Source organism: Bombina bombina, chromosome 5 (assembly GCF_027579735.1).
Source record: "Bombina bombina isolate aBomBom1 chromosome 5, aBomBom1.pri, whole genome shotgun sequence".
Taxonomy (NCBI): Eukaryota; Metazoa; Chordata; class Amphibia; order Anura; family Bombinatoridae; genus Bombina; species Bombina bombina.
The window spans coordinates 293,149,823-293,164,120 of NC_069503.1; the positions used below are offsets into that span (position 1 = coordinate 293,149,823).

Here is a 14,298-nt window from a genome sequence, read left to right on the forward strand (position 1 = left end):
ATATTGGAAAGAGGTACTAGACAGGGCTGCCCCCTATCTCCCTTCCTATTTAACTTATCGATTGAGTCGTTAGCGATTAAAATCCATCAGGCACTACAAGGAGTTTTATTTAAAAATATAGAAGAAAAAATTCTACTATATGCGGATGATATCCTGATTTTTCTAAGAAATAGTAAGTCCAATATTCCAAAATTAATGGAAATTATAGAACTATATAGCTCTTTTTCAGGCTATAAAGTTAATATTAATAAATCGGAACTCTTATGGCTCAACAAATATAAGGACTCGTATAAAAGCCCATTTAAAGTCGTGGACCAAATTTTGTATCTAGGCATCAATTTAAGTAAGAACCCAAAATGTTGGTATGATTTAAATCTAACTTTAATCCTTCAGAAGATATATCTCCAGCTAAATGCCTGGAAACACTTGCCATTAACTCTATCGGGAAAGATTGGGCTAATTAAAATGATCATCTTCCCTAAGATCCTATATAAATTACAGAATCTACCTCTCCTTTTAAAGAAGGCAGATATTACAGTATTTAATAAAAATATAACAGAAATAAAAGGAGAAAGATATCATTAAAAATGTTATCATATTCAAAAGAATACGGGGGCTATGCACTACCAGATATTGGGAACTATAATCTAGCATGTCTGGTCAAAATAGCAGCTGAATGGCTAATAGATAAAGAATACTTTACAGACAAACTATTAGAAGAAGAGATTGTGAAACCTTATACACTCAAAGCGCTATTACATACGCAAACTAAAGATATCCCTCAGAAGATTAAAAATTTCAGCTCATATTTCGGCATTATCAAAGCTTGGCAACAATATTGTAAGAAATTAAAAGTTAATTTTACAGTCTCTAATTTCTTAGCAATAACCGGCTATCCTCCGTTTCCAGAAGCATTAAAATCTGCAGTTTTTCATAGATGGAAAAGAAAGGATTTAATAAATATTAGTCAAATGATTAATTTTACTTCGGATACAGCACAGATCAAAACATTTGAAGAGCTAAGAGGTGAATTTGACCTCCCTAGCAAAGATTTCTTTGCTTACTTACAATTAAGAGATCTCGTTAACAAACTACTACACAATCAAAATAATGAATGGGGTTGGCCTTTACTTACGCATATCCTGGATCTATGTAAAATGGAAAAATTTTCCATAAAAAAAAGGTATAAAGAGTCATTAAGACAGGAGGGCAACTTAAATCTGCAATTGATTGTTAAGAAATGGCATCTGAAGGGACTAACAGAATGTAATGAAGAATACATACAAAGTAGTATCATGAGAACTAATAAGATCTTCATTGCTACTAACATTAGAGAAGCACATATTAATATACTAAATCAAGCATATCTTACCCCCTCTATCATGGCAAGATTCACAGCAATATGTAGAACAGCTGCCAGGCAAAATACTGTGCTCGTGTCGACCGTGGAAATCTGCCCAATTCCACTATAGCAATATGCAACATGGGAATGTCCACAGCACAATTTGCTTAAAAAAAGTATCTTTATTGACAAAAGATAGAGCGACGTTTCGTGACTACTGTCACTTAATCATGCTATACATAAAATACTCAGAGGTGGTTCTTTTAAACAGTTATCTTGGCGCCAATACATTTTACTCTTGAGCGCCACCTGCTGCACAAAATATCTTACTCTTCAAACTTTCAAAATTTATACAATTTGCAACAAGATACTTTTTGTTCGAGATACATAGTTTAAACATTTTTACAGCAGACATACTATCCTACAACATTTAAAGCAGTTATAACTAACCCTGATAGCAGTACTACATATCTACATACCATTATAAATCAAATTTAATTAAACCTATTCTTCACCAAAAGACTGACCAATCAAAGTCCCTATTCATACCATGTGGTACTAATGATCCCAATCTATGAATCCAATGCATTTCTTTTTGTTTCAATATTTTCTCACGGTCACCACCCATTCTCTGCGGACCCACATAGTCTATAACCTGCCATCGGAGTTGACTGATACTGTGTCCTTTCTCTAGGAAATGATTGGATACAGGTGCCTCCCTGTTCCCACATCTAATATTGGAGCGGTGCTGGCTAAGCCTATCTTTCACTTTTCTTACCGTCTCTCCAATATAGATGAGGGAACACGGACACTTAATTAAATAAATTGCATATGTGGTGTCACAAGTAAAGAAATTCCTAATAGTGTACCTTTTACCACTTCTAGGGTGAACAAACTCTTTGCCCCTTATTACTGAATTACAACTAATGCATCCTAAACAAGGATAACATCCTATATTCTTCTTAGTTAAATGACTCTGCTGTAACTGCTTAGCTGGTCCTATGTCAGACTTCACAAAGTAGTCCCTCAAATTCGTTACCCTTTTATAGGCCATAATTGGTCTCTCTTTAAATTCAACAATGTCATTATTACACCTCTGTAAAATAGGCCAATGTTTATTAATGATTTTAGCTATTTGCCTCCCATGGGCACTAAACTGTGATGTAAAAATCATTCTCTTGTTCTTCTCCTTATGATCTTTATTAGTGGTAAGGTTATTGCTGCATTTATCTAATACATGTTGGGGGTAACCTCTATTGCGGAATTTTTCTTGCATTTCTTTAATCCTTTTATTTAGATTATCTGTCTCTGACACGATACGGTGGACTCTCATCAACTGACTCTTAGGTAAGGATTCTACCAAATGACGTGGATGGAAACTATTGAATTCTAGCAATGTATTCCTATCTGTTTCTTTTGAATATAAATCAAATTCCAATTTAGGACCTTTCTTATACACTCTAGTGTCCAAAAACATGATACTCTCCTCACTGTAATTCAGTGTAAATTCCAAATTTCTCACAGAAGAATTAAGGTCTGTTACAAATTGAACCAGGGAGTCCACGGGGCCCCACCATACGCCAAATATATCATCTATGAAGCGCCACCAGGCTCCTCCATAGTCTTTAAACCATTTATTTTCATAAACTATATTCTCTTCAATCATGCTCATAAACAAATTGGCGTATGATGGGGCCACGTTGGACCCCATGGCTGTACCTCTTATCTGTATGTACCAATCATCCTGAAACATAAAGTAATTCCAGTACAGAATCAAGCCCAATAATTCTTCTATGAAAACATTTTGTTGTGGGGTATAACCCCCATTTACATGTAAAATTTTCTTAATAACCCCCATACCTGTCTCATGCTTTATGCAGGTATAGAGGCTTTTAACGTCTAATGTATACAATACAAAGCGGTCGCTAGGTAAATGCAATTCTCTCACCTTTTGCAAAAAATCACCTGTGTCTTTGATGTATGAACTACATTTTACGACCTCAGGCTGCAACAATTTGTCAATAAAAATAGATACATTAGAAAAGGCAGAATCTATACTGGAAATAATTGGCCTGCCTGGGGGAGCAGCAAGGTTTTTGTGAATCTTTGGTATAGTATAAAAAACCGGTGTTCTTGGTGACTTATTATATAAAAAATCTCTCAATTTTAAGTCAATCACCCCAACCTTTACTGCCCTCTCCAGGCAGGCCAATAATTCTTTTTGTATCCTGTGAACAGGATTTTGTGACAATTTCTTATATGTTTCAGGGTCATCCAGTTGTTGTCTGATTTCCCTAATGTAGTACTGTCTATCGATAACCACAGATGCACCTCCCTTATCGGCTCCCTTCAGGATAACATTTTTCAATTTACCCTGAAAGGACTGTAATGCTTTCTTTTCAACATTATTTACATTACTTTTTACCTTCTTACCATCTCTAAGGACCTGGTGTTGTAATTTATTTACGTCTAAATTCACAAGTTGTATAAACGTATTTATACTATCGTTATGGATTAATGGTGTATAATTACTCTTTTTCCATAGACCCAACTTTTTAAGAGTCCAGTTCCCAGAATCTTTATCGGGGGTGTTATGCTTTGCACTCACATCACCAAATTGTACTCTCAATTTAATGTTCCTGTAGAACCTATTCAGATCTTTATTTATTTCAAAAAAGTCAGTCTGTTTGCTTGGGCAAAACGAAAAAATCATGGCAAGATGGAATAACAAAACACAAGATAAATGTGTCAAATGTGGCAGTAAGGGGGCTGATATTGTGCACTACTTCTGGAAATGCACATTAATGAAACAATTTTGGAACAGAATGAGTTTCTGCCTATCAAGAATATTAAAAAAAGAGATTAAGATTTATCGAGCCTTAGTATTCTTTTTGCTCCCCCCAGATAAAAAAGAAAAGGTCAATAATAAGGAATTTATTGAAGTAGTTATTGGGACGGCTAGGTTTTTATTATTGAAAACATGGATCTCGAAAAAACTGCCTGCTGTATCTGAAGTAAAGAATCAGATTTTTAAACTAATGACGATAGAACAATGTCTATTGGAGATAGATAAAACCAAGGAAGTTGATAGATTCTTTAAAAAATGGGAAATATTTATATATTCACAGCCATTGGATATGCAAAAGAAAATTATCTACCCACTCAGATCTACATTGCTTATGCTATGTTGTCTGCATAGCATATAATAAAATATTATCCATATAGGGAAGGAATTATTGTACTTCTGCGTTATTGAGGAAGGTATGGGATTTGAAGGATTGAGTTAACACTTAATGTCTTTATGTAAGTTTATGGTCAATTGGCTGGAGCATAACTTAGCAGGAAAGGTCTATGTTATTATGTTACTAGCCGAAAATGTTTATTTATAATCCTTAAATATGTATATTCATCATGTAAAATACCCTCCTTGTTTATTTCTTTTGTCCTTTTCTTTTTTCTGTACCCCTCATGGATTCCACTAATAAATATATATATTTAAAAAAAAAAAAAAAAGATTAACAAGATAACTAAGCAAATTTGATAATATAATTAAAGTATTCTCTATCTGAATCATAAAAGAACATTTTGGGGGGTTAGCTCCCTTTAAATTGAAACACTATTGTAAATTATATATATTTTTTTAAATTCATCAGGCCCAGCATATTCAGAATATACTATTATTATATTTAAATATCATTATATATGAGAAGGCTGCAATAATAAATATTTTAAAAATGTATATTCTTTTCAAATAACATTGAAAATAGCAAGGTGACCACGGTTGTTACTCTGATCACCTAACTAACGGCTAGATTACAAATTTTGCGTTATGAGGGGTGCGGTACTAACTTGCACGTTAATGTCACCGCTCACTTACCAACAGCGCTGGTATTACAGGTTTTTATAAACCCGGCGTTAAAAGGCAAGAAGTGAGCATAGAGCAGAATTGAGCTCCATACCGCACTCCAATACCAGCGTTGTTTAAGTCAGCGGTGATCTGATTGTACGTGCTCGTGCACGATTTCCTCATAGATATTAATGGGGAGAGCCGGCTGAAAAAAAGCCTAAAACCTGCAATAAAGCAGCGTAAAGCTCCGTAACGCAGCCCCATTGATTCCTATGGGGAAACGAAATTTACAGTATGTTTACACCTAACACCCTAACATAAACCCTGAGTCTAAATACCCCTAATCTTACACTTATTAACCCCTAATCTGCCACCTCCGGCATCGCCGACACCTACATTATACTTATTAAACCCTAATCTGAATGAATGAAGGTTCCGTTAAGTGACGTCATCCAAAATGGCATCCCTTAGATTCCGATTGGCTGATAGAATTCTATCAGCCAATCGAAATTAAGGTTGAAAAAATCCTATTGGTTGATGCAATCAACCAATAGGATTGAGCTTGCATTCTATTGGCTGTTAATAACTATTTAGCAACTATTCTACCTAGTTAAAATAAATACAAACTTGCCTGTAAAATAAAAATAAACCCTAAGCTAGATACAATGTAACTATTAGTTATATTGTAGCAAGCTTAGGGTTTATTTTATAGGTAAGTATTTATTTTTAAATAGGAATTATTTAGTTAATGATAGTAATTTTTAGTTAGATTTATTTTAATTATATTTAAGTTAGGGGGTGTTAGGGTTAGACTTAGGTTTAGGGGTTAACAAATTTAATATAGTGGCGGCAACGTTGGGGGTGGCAGATTAGGGGTTAATAAATGTAGGTAGGTGGCGGCGATGTTAGGGACAGCAGATTAGGGGTTAATAATATTTAACTAGTGTTTGCGAGGCGGGATTGTGGTGGTTTAGGGGTTAATATGTTTATTATAGTGGCGGCGATGTCGGGAGCGGCAGATTAGGGGTTAATAATTTTATTTTAGTGTTTTTGATGCGGGAGGGCCTTGGTTTAGGGGTTAATAGGTAGTTTATGGGTGTTAGTGTACTTGTTAGCACTTTAGTTATGAATTTTATGCTACAGCTTTGTAGTGTAAAACTCATAACTACTGACTTTAGAATGCATACGAATCTTGCGGGATAAGCTGTACCGCTCACTTTTTGGCCTAAAAAAAAAGCTTGTAATATCGGCGCAATGGAAGTCCCATTGAAAAAAGACTTTACGAAAATTGCGTAAGTTAATTTGCGGTACGGCCAAAAAAGTGTGTGGGACAGCTGTACCTACAAGACTCGTAATAGTAGTGAAAAAGCAGCGTTATGAGCCTTAACGCTGCTTTTTTACTCATAACGCAAAACTCGTAATCTAGCCGTAATTTATTATCAAGGGCATCCAAATTTAAAAGATGGACCCATACAGGCTTCTGGGGCTTTTAATAAGAATTAGAGGTCCCCTTTGTGCAGAAATAAAGGCACATTTTTTGTGCTAAGTGATCTCTGACATCACAGTGTTCAACTAGCCTATTTAGACAAAATGTACATATTTTTAATAAAGGAACCTTCACACTATAAAATAAACTTTATTGGGACCTATAAACATTTTAGATTTATATATTTTAGATTATTATGTGTCCCTAAAATATTCTACCTAGTGAAACCCATGCTGTATGTGCTTTAACTTTTATTTTGGTGGGTTTGGTGCATTTCAAGACGACTATCATTTGAAAGAGCGGGTGTTTATCTTTTAAATGAGGGATCTTGATCATCTGTAGCTGCTAAGGGAGCTTAGGTCGAGAAGTACAGAAACACTCACACAGACAGAAACACTCACACAGAAACACTAACACACAAAAACACTCAGGCTTCCATATTTAAAGCATCGACAGACACTCGAGAAACTGTCTTACTGGCCTCATTGGCCTCACAGTTCGACGGTCTGTCGAGATTTTCTTAAAAAGGGGCCTGGCCGAGCACTGCCAGCAAATGGTCATGTCTCCCCCAAAGAGGTCAATGGGAGCATGAAGTCATCACCCGCATCACCAACATCCCCACTTGTCTGAATGTTTCTGCAACCAGGGGGGGCCCTACGTGCAGACAGTGCACTCACTGAAACTAAAATTAGTAGGCATACATTCCAAATATTGCCTGCAGGACCTAAGTTTTATTACACCTACATTAACTACCTCAGGCGATGGCTGCTGCTCTCCTCGCAACCTACACTTTGCTGATTCAAACATATCTATCTTGTGTCAATGTCTGAATCAAAGTGAAGCCTTCTCCCACTAGCACGCCCTGCTAACTACCCCTGAATGCCTATACTTACGTCACATATAAGCTACACTCCCCCTGCTCCACCTCGCTAACGCCCACCAACCGCCTACAACTACGTCAGAGCTAGCCTACACTCCCCCTGCACCACCCAGCTAACTCCCCCTGACTGCCTACATCTATGTCATGCCTAACCTACACACCCCTGAAACGCCCAGCTAAGTCCTTCATACCACCTACACTTATGTAATGTCTAACCTACACTCCCCTGGAAAGCCCCAACTAACTCAAACTTACTGCCTAATGTAAGAAAAATACCTCACTATAATACACTATACTAAATAGTAAACCTCCCCATTATATTATAATCAATGTTTAATTGATGTGTCACAGAGATGTGCTAAAACGCCGGTGGCCAACAGCCGGGGGCCAGCAAAACCTTGTTGGCCTAGCCAGGCTCCTGGAACTGAAGTGTCCCCCATTCCTCCCAGAATGAAGCACCCCAATCAGGTGGTATCCCTATGTGCCTCATTAAATTGCCGACAACATACTAAAAGGAAGACTTGATCCCCTGCACCCTGCTCGATCGGTACCCCTTTTAAGAAGCGCTGGACCAGGGCTTAATTCCGGTCTGGCGCTCAGTTCCAGGAGTCCGGCTAGGCCAGCAAGGTTTTGCCGGCCCTTCGGTGTTTACCACATCTCCTTGACAAAATATGTATTGTCATGCGCTGCGGAATCTGTTGGCGCTCTACAAATAACCGATAATAATAATACAATGCCAATTATTTAAACTATCTTAGATATCTTAAAAGGGATTTAAAGGTTGCTTGCTATTATTTCAAACATAATTACATATATTTGAAAATATATGTTTATGTTTAAAATAATATAAAGCATTATTAAATATATTTTAGTCTATAGATATATACAATACTTAAAATAATATGCATTGTACATGACTATGCATATAATTTAAACATTGACCCCTAAACTACTATAACCTAAAACTAACTGTAGAAGCTAAGGCCCCACATATAAATATTCAGTATTTACAATTATACATTGTAATGTAGAATGCATATTATTTAAATATTTGCATAACAATTAAAATGTAATCGGATATGTTTTTTAGGTAGAATTTGTTATTTTGGGGGGTGGGGGTTACTTGTTTGTATTTCTTTTAAATTTGTAAAAGAGCTGAAGTATCTTTAGAGCAGGCCCTTTTAAGGACTATTGTTATTTGTTTTAGTGTTAGGGTTTAGGTTTTATTTTTTTTTGGGTGTTTTTTTATTTTTTGGGGCATGCAGATTAGTGTTAGGTATAATGGTGGATTTTTTATTTTGGATACTGAATTTTATTATTTTTTGTAACCTATATTTTTTATTTTATTGTAAGTTAGATTTTTTTTTCCATGTAACTTAGGGGGTTTCATTTAGAGGGGGGTTTAGGTGTTAGGTAGAGTAGGGTTACATTAAGTTTTGGGTTATGGTTGGTTTAGGTTTCATATATATTTTTAATTATATTTTTAATTATATTTTGTATTATTTTTAAGGCAACTTAGGGGGTTTAGTTTAGAGGGTGGTTAGGTATTCGGTAGAGTAGGGTCAGTTTGCGTTGTTATTTTTTGGCGTTTTAGGGTTAATAGTGTAGGGTACTTTCAGTGGGCTTGTGGTGGTATAGGGGTTAATAGAATAGGTACTTGCGGTGGGTAGTTGATGTATAGGGGTTAATAGGATAGGTACTTGCAGTGGGCTAGTGGCGTTATAGGATAGGTATATGGCATTTTTATGTGGGGAGAGAGAGCAAAAGAGGGGGGAGAGAGAGCAAAAGAGGGGGGAGAGAGAGAGCAAAAGAGAGGGGGGAGAGAGAGAGAGCAAAATAGAGGGGGAGAGAGATTGAGCAAAAGAGAGGGGGAGAGAGAGAGCAAGGGGTGGGACCGCTCTGCAAAAAATGGCCCGTGTACACAGGCTTTAGGACTAGTGGATAATAAAGGGATTATCTATCTTTTTCATCAATAACAATTCTGGTGTAGACTGTCCCTTTAAGGCTTTCTTACTGTATTAGCTGAGAAGCTCCAATGCTATCTTCTGCTGTCTGTATTTCAGTTACTATTAAATGAGGTGTAGGCACCAAGGGCAGCATTGCAGCTTTTAAGCTTACAAGGTAAGTATGCCTCCAAGCTCTAATAATTTCCTGCAAACTAAACTTTCCTTGCTAAATAGTGCAACACTATAACATTAAAAAAATCCCCATGAAAAAAAAAATCTCTGATGTCCCTTCTTTTTTAATAGCCTTGTGCACTTCTTTGGAAAGAGGTGTGCACGGTCACAAGCACGCTCCTTAGAGGGAACGCTATTGATCTATTTTTAATGTGTCAAGTTTGTAAAATATGTCTATTAACTAAAGGATATATATATGTTTAGCACTTTTGTACTGCCTTTTTCTCTTCAAGCCTCAATAAAAATACATATTGAAAAATTAAAAAAGTGTCTTAAAACTGCATGTTCTATCTTAATCGTGAAAATTTAATTGTAACTTTCCTGTCCCATTAATTTTGACTTTCATGTCCAGTTGAAGAACAAAATACACAAAAGTTCTTCTTTTCTATATAAAAGAATATATATATATATATATATATATATATATATATATATATATATATATATATATATATATATATATATATATATATATATATATATATATATATATATACCTATACTGAGTGGTGGAACTTCTAGGTTGGGCCCAGTAGGTGCAACCAGGCCCTGGAGTCCCGCCACAGATTTCTCTTCATCTCTTCATCCCAAGTTCCCAACTAAGCCGCATGATGGTGCGCTGCCACCAGGGTGTGAGAACAATGCCGTCCGGATCTGCGGGGCGGATGGGGGGCTGGGCAGCCGCAAGGAGCTTCCTCGCTGAGTGCTGCTGCCATTTTGTTCCAGTTCTCCACTGTTTGCTAGAATGTTGTTGCTTCGCGAGTTCAGACAGGATGGAGGAGCTTGGCTAGAGGTAAGTCGCCAAGAGTGGTACTAACGGAGTGTCAGCTCCTGATACTAAATGTAAATATTACTCCCCTGTCTGACATCCTGGGTTTGAGTGCCTAATACTAAGTTCAATACCATGGGGATGATTTAACAAATATCTGTCCGACAGACATCGCTGAATGCCGGCAGCATACGCTGCCGGCATTTATTATTGCACAAGCAGTTCTGGTGAACTGCTTGTGCAATGCCCCTCCTTCAGATTTGCCACTAGCAGGGGGTGTCAATAAATCTGATCGTATCTGATAGGGTTGATTTCTGTCTTAAGACCACTGCTTCTTAACTTCTGTTTCCGGCGAGCCTGAAGGCTCGTGCGGAAACATATGCATTGGGGCCGGTTGATGGTTTGTTAAATTGGCCCCTATAAATGTATATAATACCATCAATAATATATATGTATGGTTTAGAATCCTACACAGAGAAAATATCAGAGCCGACTTAAAGCAGACACACCCAAGAGAAAAAACCCATTGTGTTATTTTGTCATCCCACTAGAAAAGTCTAGTCTATATAGATTTGCTCCGGGTGAGATTTTCAACAACCAATGACAAGGTGATACCAGACTTCCACCACGGGACAACACTGCAGACGTATCGAAGGTGTATTCCTCTCCCCTTGGACAGAGCATCACTCTCACCTCATATGATTGAGGTTGAATCTGGTAAGTGGATTTCATACACCTCTGCTTGATACCCTGCTCTTGGATGATGGTGAAAGGTGTTGCTTTCATTTAATTGCACCTTTTGGACTTATTTATCCACGTAGAGACTGTTTCTGTGCGATTATGTTGTGATTTCCACTTTATTTTCTATATATAGATATGTGTATATATATATTTCAGCCCTTATAACTTTTTTAATAATTAAAAAAAAAAGTGTAATTGTACTTTTAATTCTGTTTAATGCAACTTTCTTTTTCTTTAAGTCGCACTAATCGGACTAGTGTAAATCGTGATTGCACTAGAGCATACTTGTTTACTTTCAACTTGTAATATGTGGGCTATTACCAATGCGTAAAAAGGTTAAAAATCCCAATATCACTTGCGCGCAAAAGATAGTGCGCCACTCGTAATCTATTGCTTAATAAGTAAACATTTTTTCTCTGGGAGTTGTCCCTGTTAACCAGTGAGCTCTTTAGTGCTTTCACTTAGTTACACAAAATCATGCACTTCCTGCTAGTGTCACTTTACATTTAAGCAGCTTTTACTTTACCATTTTCATTAAAAAAATGTTTTACCATTTTCTGACTGCTATTTTTTCATTTACATGAGAGAAACATTTTGCGAACAATGACCCTTTTTAATAAAAAACAACAAACAAAACATTCTAGTTCTCATGGTATTGTGATCTCAAACTATCAAGTGCAGTTATCTTTCCTTTGCTCTTGGAAATACTGAATTTATATAACGCAATATAGTTATGACATTAAAGGGCCATAATAGCAGAAAATGCTAAGCTTTAATTCATTAGAGCATGTAATATTAAGACTAGCTACCTGCAAAGGTGTTAAACGCACTGTAGAAGTGTCTCTTGGAACTGCAGAGCACTGCTGGTTCCGGACAGAACCCGCTGCTGAATCACATGACTCAGATGTGTCACTTGTGCTACTGATTGGATCAGCAGCAGTTTCTGTTTAGGACCAGCAGTACTCTGCAAGTCCCTAGCAGCACGTCTACTGTGTATTCAACCCATTTGTGGTGGTTAAACACACAGTAGTTTAGGGTCGATAGACTTAAAATTCTAATTAGTTAGAGCATGTATTTTTCTATATCATGGCTCTTTAACGTAGCTAGTGAATATTGAAGATAAAGGGGGAGATTTATCAAGCAGCCGATGCTGCTAGCTCCACCCGAGGTTTAAGGTCCGCCTGAAACCTAAGTTAAGAAGCAGCGGTCATAAGATCTGATTGGGATGATTGACACCCCCTGCTAGCGGCCAATTACCCGTGAATGTGCAGGGGGCGGCATTGCACAAGCATTTCATGCCAGGCAGACATGATTCGCTACAGCAAATCATGTCCGCCCGGTCTTTAATAAATTGACCCCAAAGAATGTTGTTTTTTTAAACAGATCATAATAAGTAATACTAAAGTTAAATGCTTTTAAAACATGCACAATGTATGTATAACTATTTTCAATCCAGTGGTTAATTTCTTATAATGAAATTGCTTTAATATCTCTTTAAGGCAAAACTGAGAACATGCTACATACGTTATCAATGTGTTTCAAAGAGCAGTGGTCACTTTAAGAGCTTGACGCTGTAATATTTAGAATGTATTTATAGAGATAAAATGTATTAAGAATATGCTAAAATGTCATGCAGACGTGATACATATTTGTACAAGGCTTATGCATAAATGAACTGCTACATTTTTGTCATCTCAAAAACAAAAAACAAAAACAAAAAAAAACTTGTTTAATGCAGAGATGCAACTTTAAAGAACTCAAGTGACGTTTGGTTGCACACTGAGGCAGTGCAAGGATGCAAGCCAAGCCCTGAAAGGCTCAGTCTAACCTACACATGGCCACTGTGGGCTGGTTTATTCCAGGTCCCTCTATAAAAATAGTCATTATCTGCATATTGATGGTGGATACGGATCTAACAGGTGTTCCTTCTCTCCATGTCATTTTGTATACACATTCAAATCACCTAAGGCAAGAGGCAGGGTAGGATAGGGTCTGTAGCTGATTACTGATTTCACTAGCAAATAAAGCAGCAGCTGCCCTCCACTGCGACTTTACACTTAAAGCTCTGTGACATTTGTATGGGACAGGATGCTTTCATGGAGCACTCCAGTGGCACATTCTGCTTGTTAAGATGCAACATTTATTTTCTGCTTTTAGGTAAGTTTTCCTTATTTATTATCAAAACCTATAGTTACTCTTGTAGCATAATTGTATAAAGTAGAATAAAAGTTATATACAATATTAACAGTAATATAACATTATGAAGTGTCCATACATGTTTATATTATGTATTGTAGTTCTTGTTTAAGGCAAATGCATTTTACAGTTTTATTGCAACAAAGTGTTAAACATGTTCACGGACTGTAATCCAATGACAGACAAAACAAAAAGAGATCTAAAAATATTGTAAATGCTAGAATGTATTAGAACTCACTAATCCAATGTCTATGTGCTCTCTTGCAAATTGTGTTGATAAAATAGAATACTTGAAGAATACATTTTCTTTCTGCTAAAAAAAGTTTGAGACATTAAAATAAATGAAATTGTAATTCTATTTGTATGCAGTGCTGTTTTCTAAGGCTCCCTACTTGATATCATTCTAAAGTTTAACTGTCTTAATAAATTTTTAAATAGCTTCCTTATTTATAAATTTTTAATCAGTATAATCCATGACTATTAGACATATGTTCTACAGTCTGTAAGGCTGTTACAAAGAAACTATTTATTGCTGAACAATAGAGACATTTGTGACTGATAAATGATTTGACCACACACACAATACATGAAATATATATAGAATCTAAACAAACTAATATTATTAAATTCAATATATGGTGACTGTTGAGACAGACAAGGGGCATACTATTTTAATTTAGTGCAATAATATCTTATGTATAGTAAACTTACATTTACACAGATGCCACTTGAGTTGATTAACATTGTGGAAAGGGTTAACTGTCCTTTAGAAAAATGTATCAAATGATTATCAACCGAACATCACCATTAACGTCTATGTGGATTTATGTTTTTTTCTGCAGGATTGTGATGAACCCCTA

The 14,298-nt window shown here is 36.3% G+C and overlaps 1 protein-coding gene across 1 annotated transcript in view; it reads left to right on the forward strand.

The window, feature by feature from the left end:
- Positions 1 to 13,197: 13,197 nt before the first annotated feature.
- HEPACAM2 (HEPACAM family member 2) overlaps positions 13,198 to 14,298 on the forward strand; it is a 94,571-nt gene continuing 93,470 nt past the window's right edge. Inside the window, exon 1 of the mRNA XM_053712975.1 lies at positions 13,198 to 13,399. Within this exon, the coding sequence (XP_053568950.1) occupies positions 13,321 to 13,399 (79 nt within the window). The 5' untranslated portion in view covers positions 13,198 to 13,320. The remainder of the gene's footprint in view (positions 13,400 to 14,298) is intronic.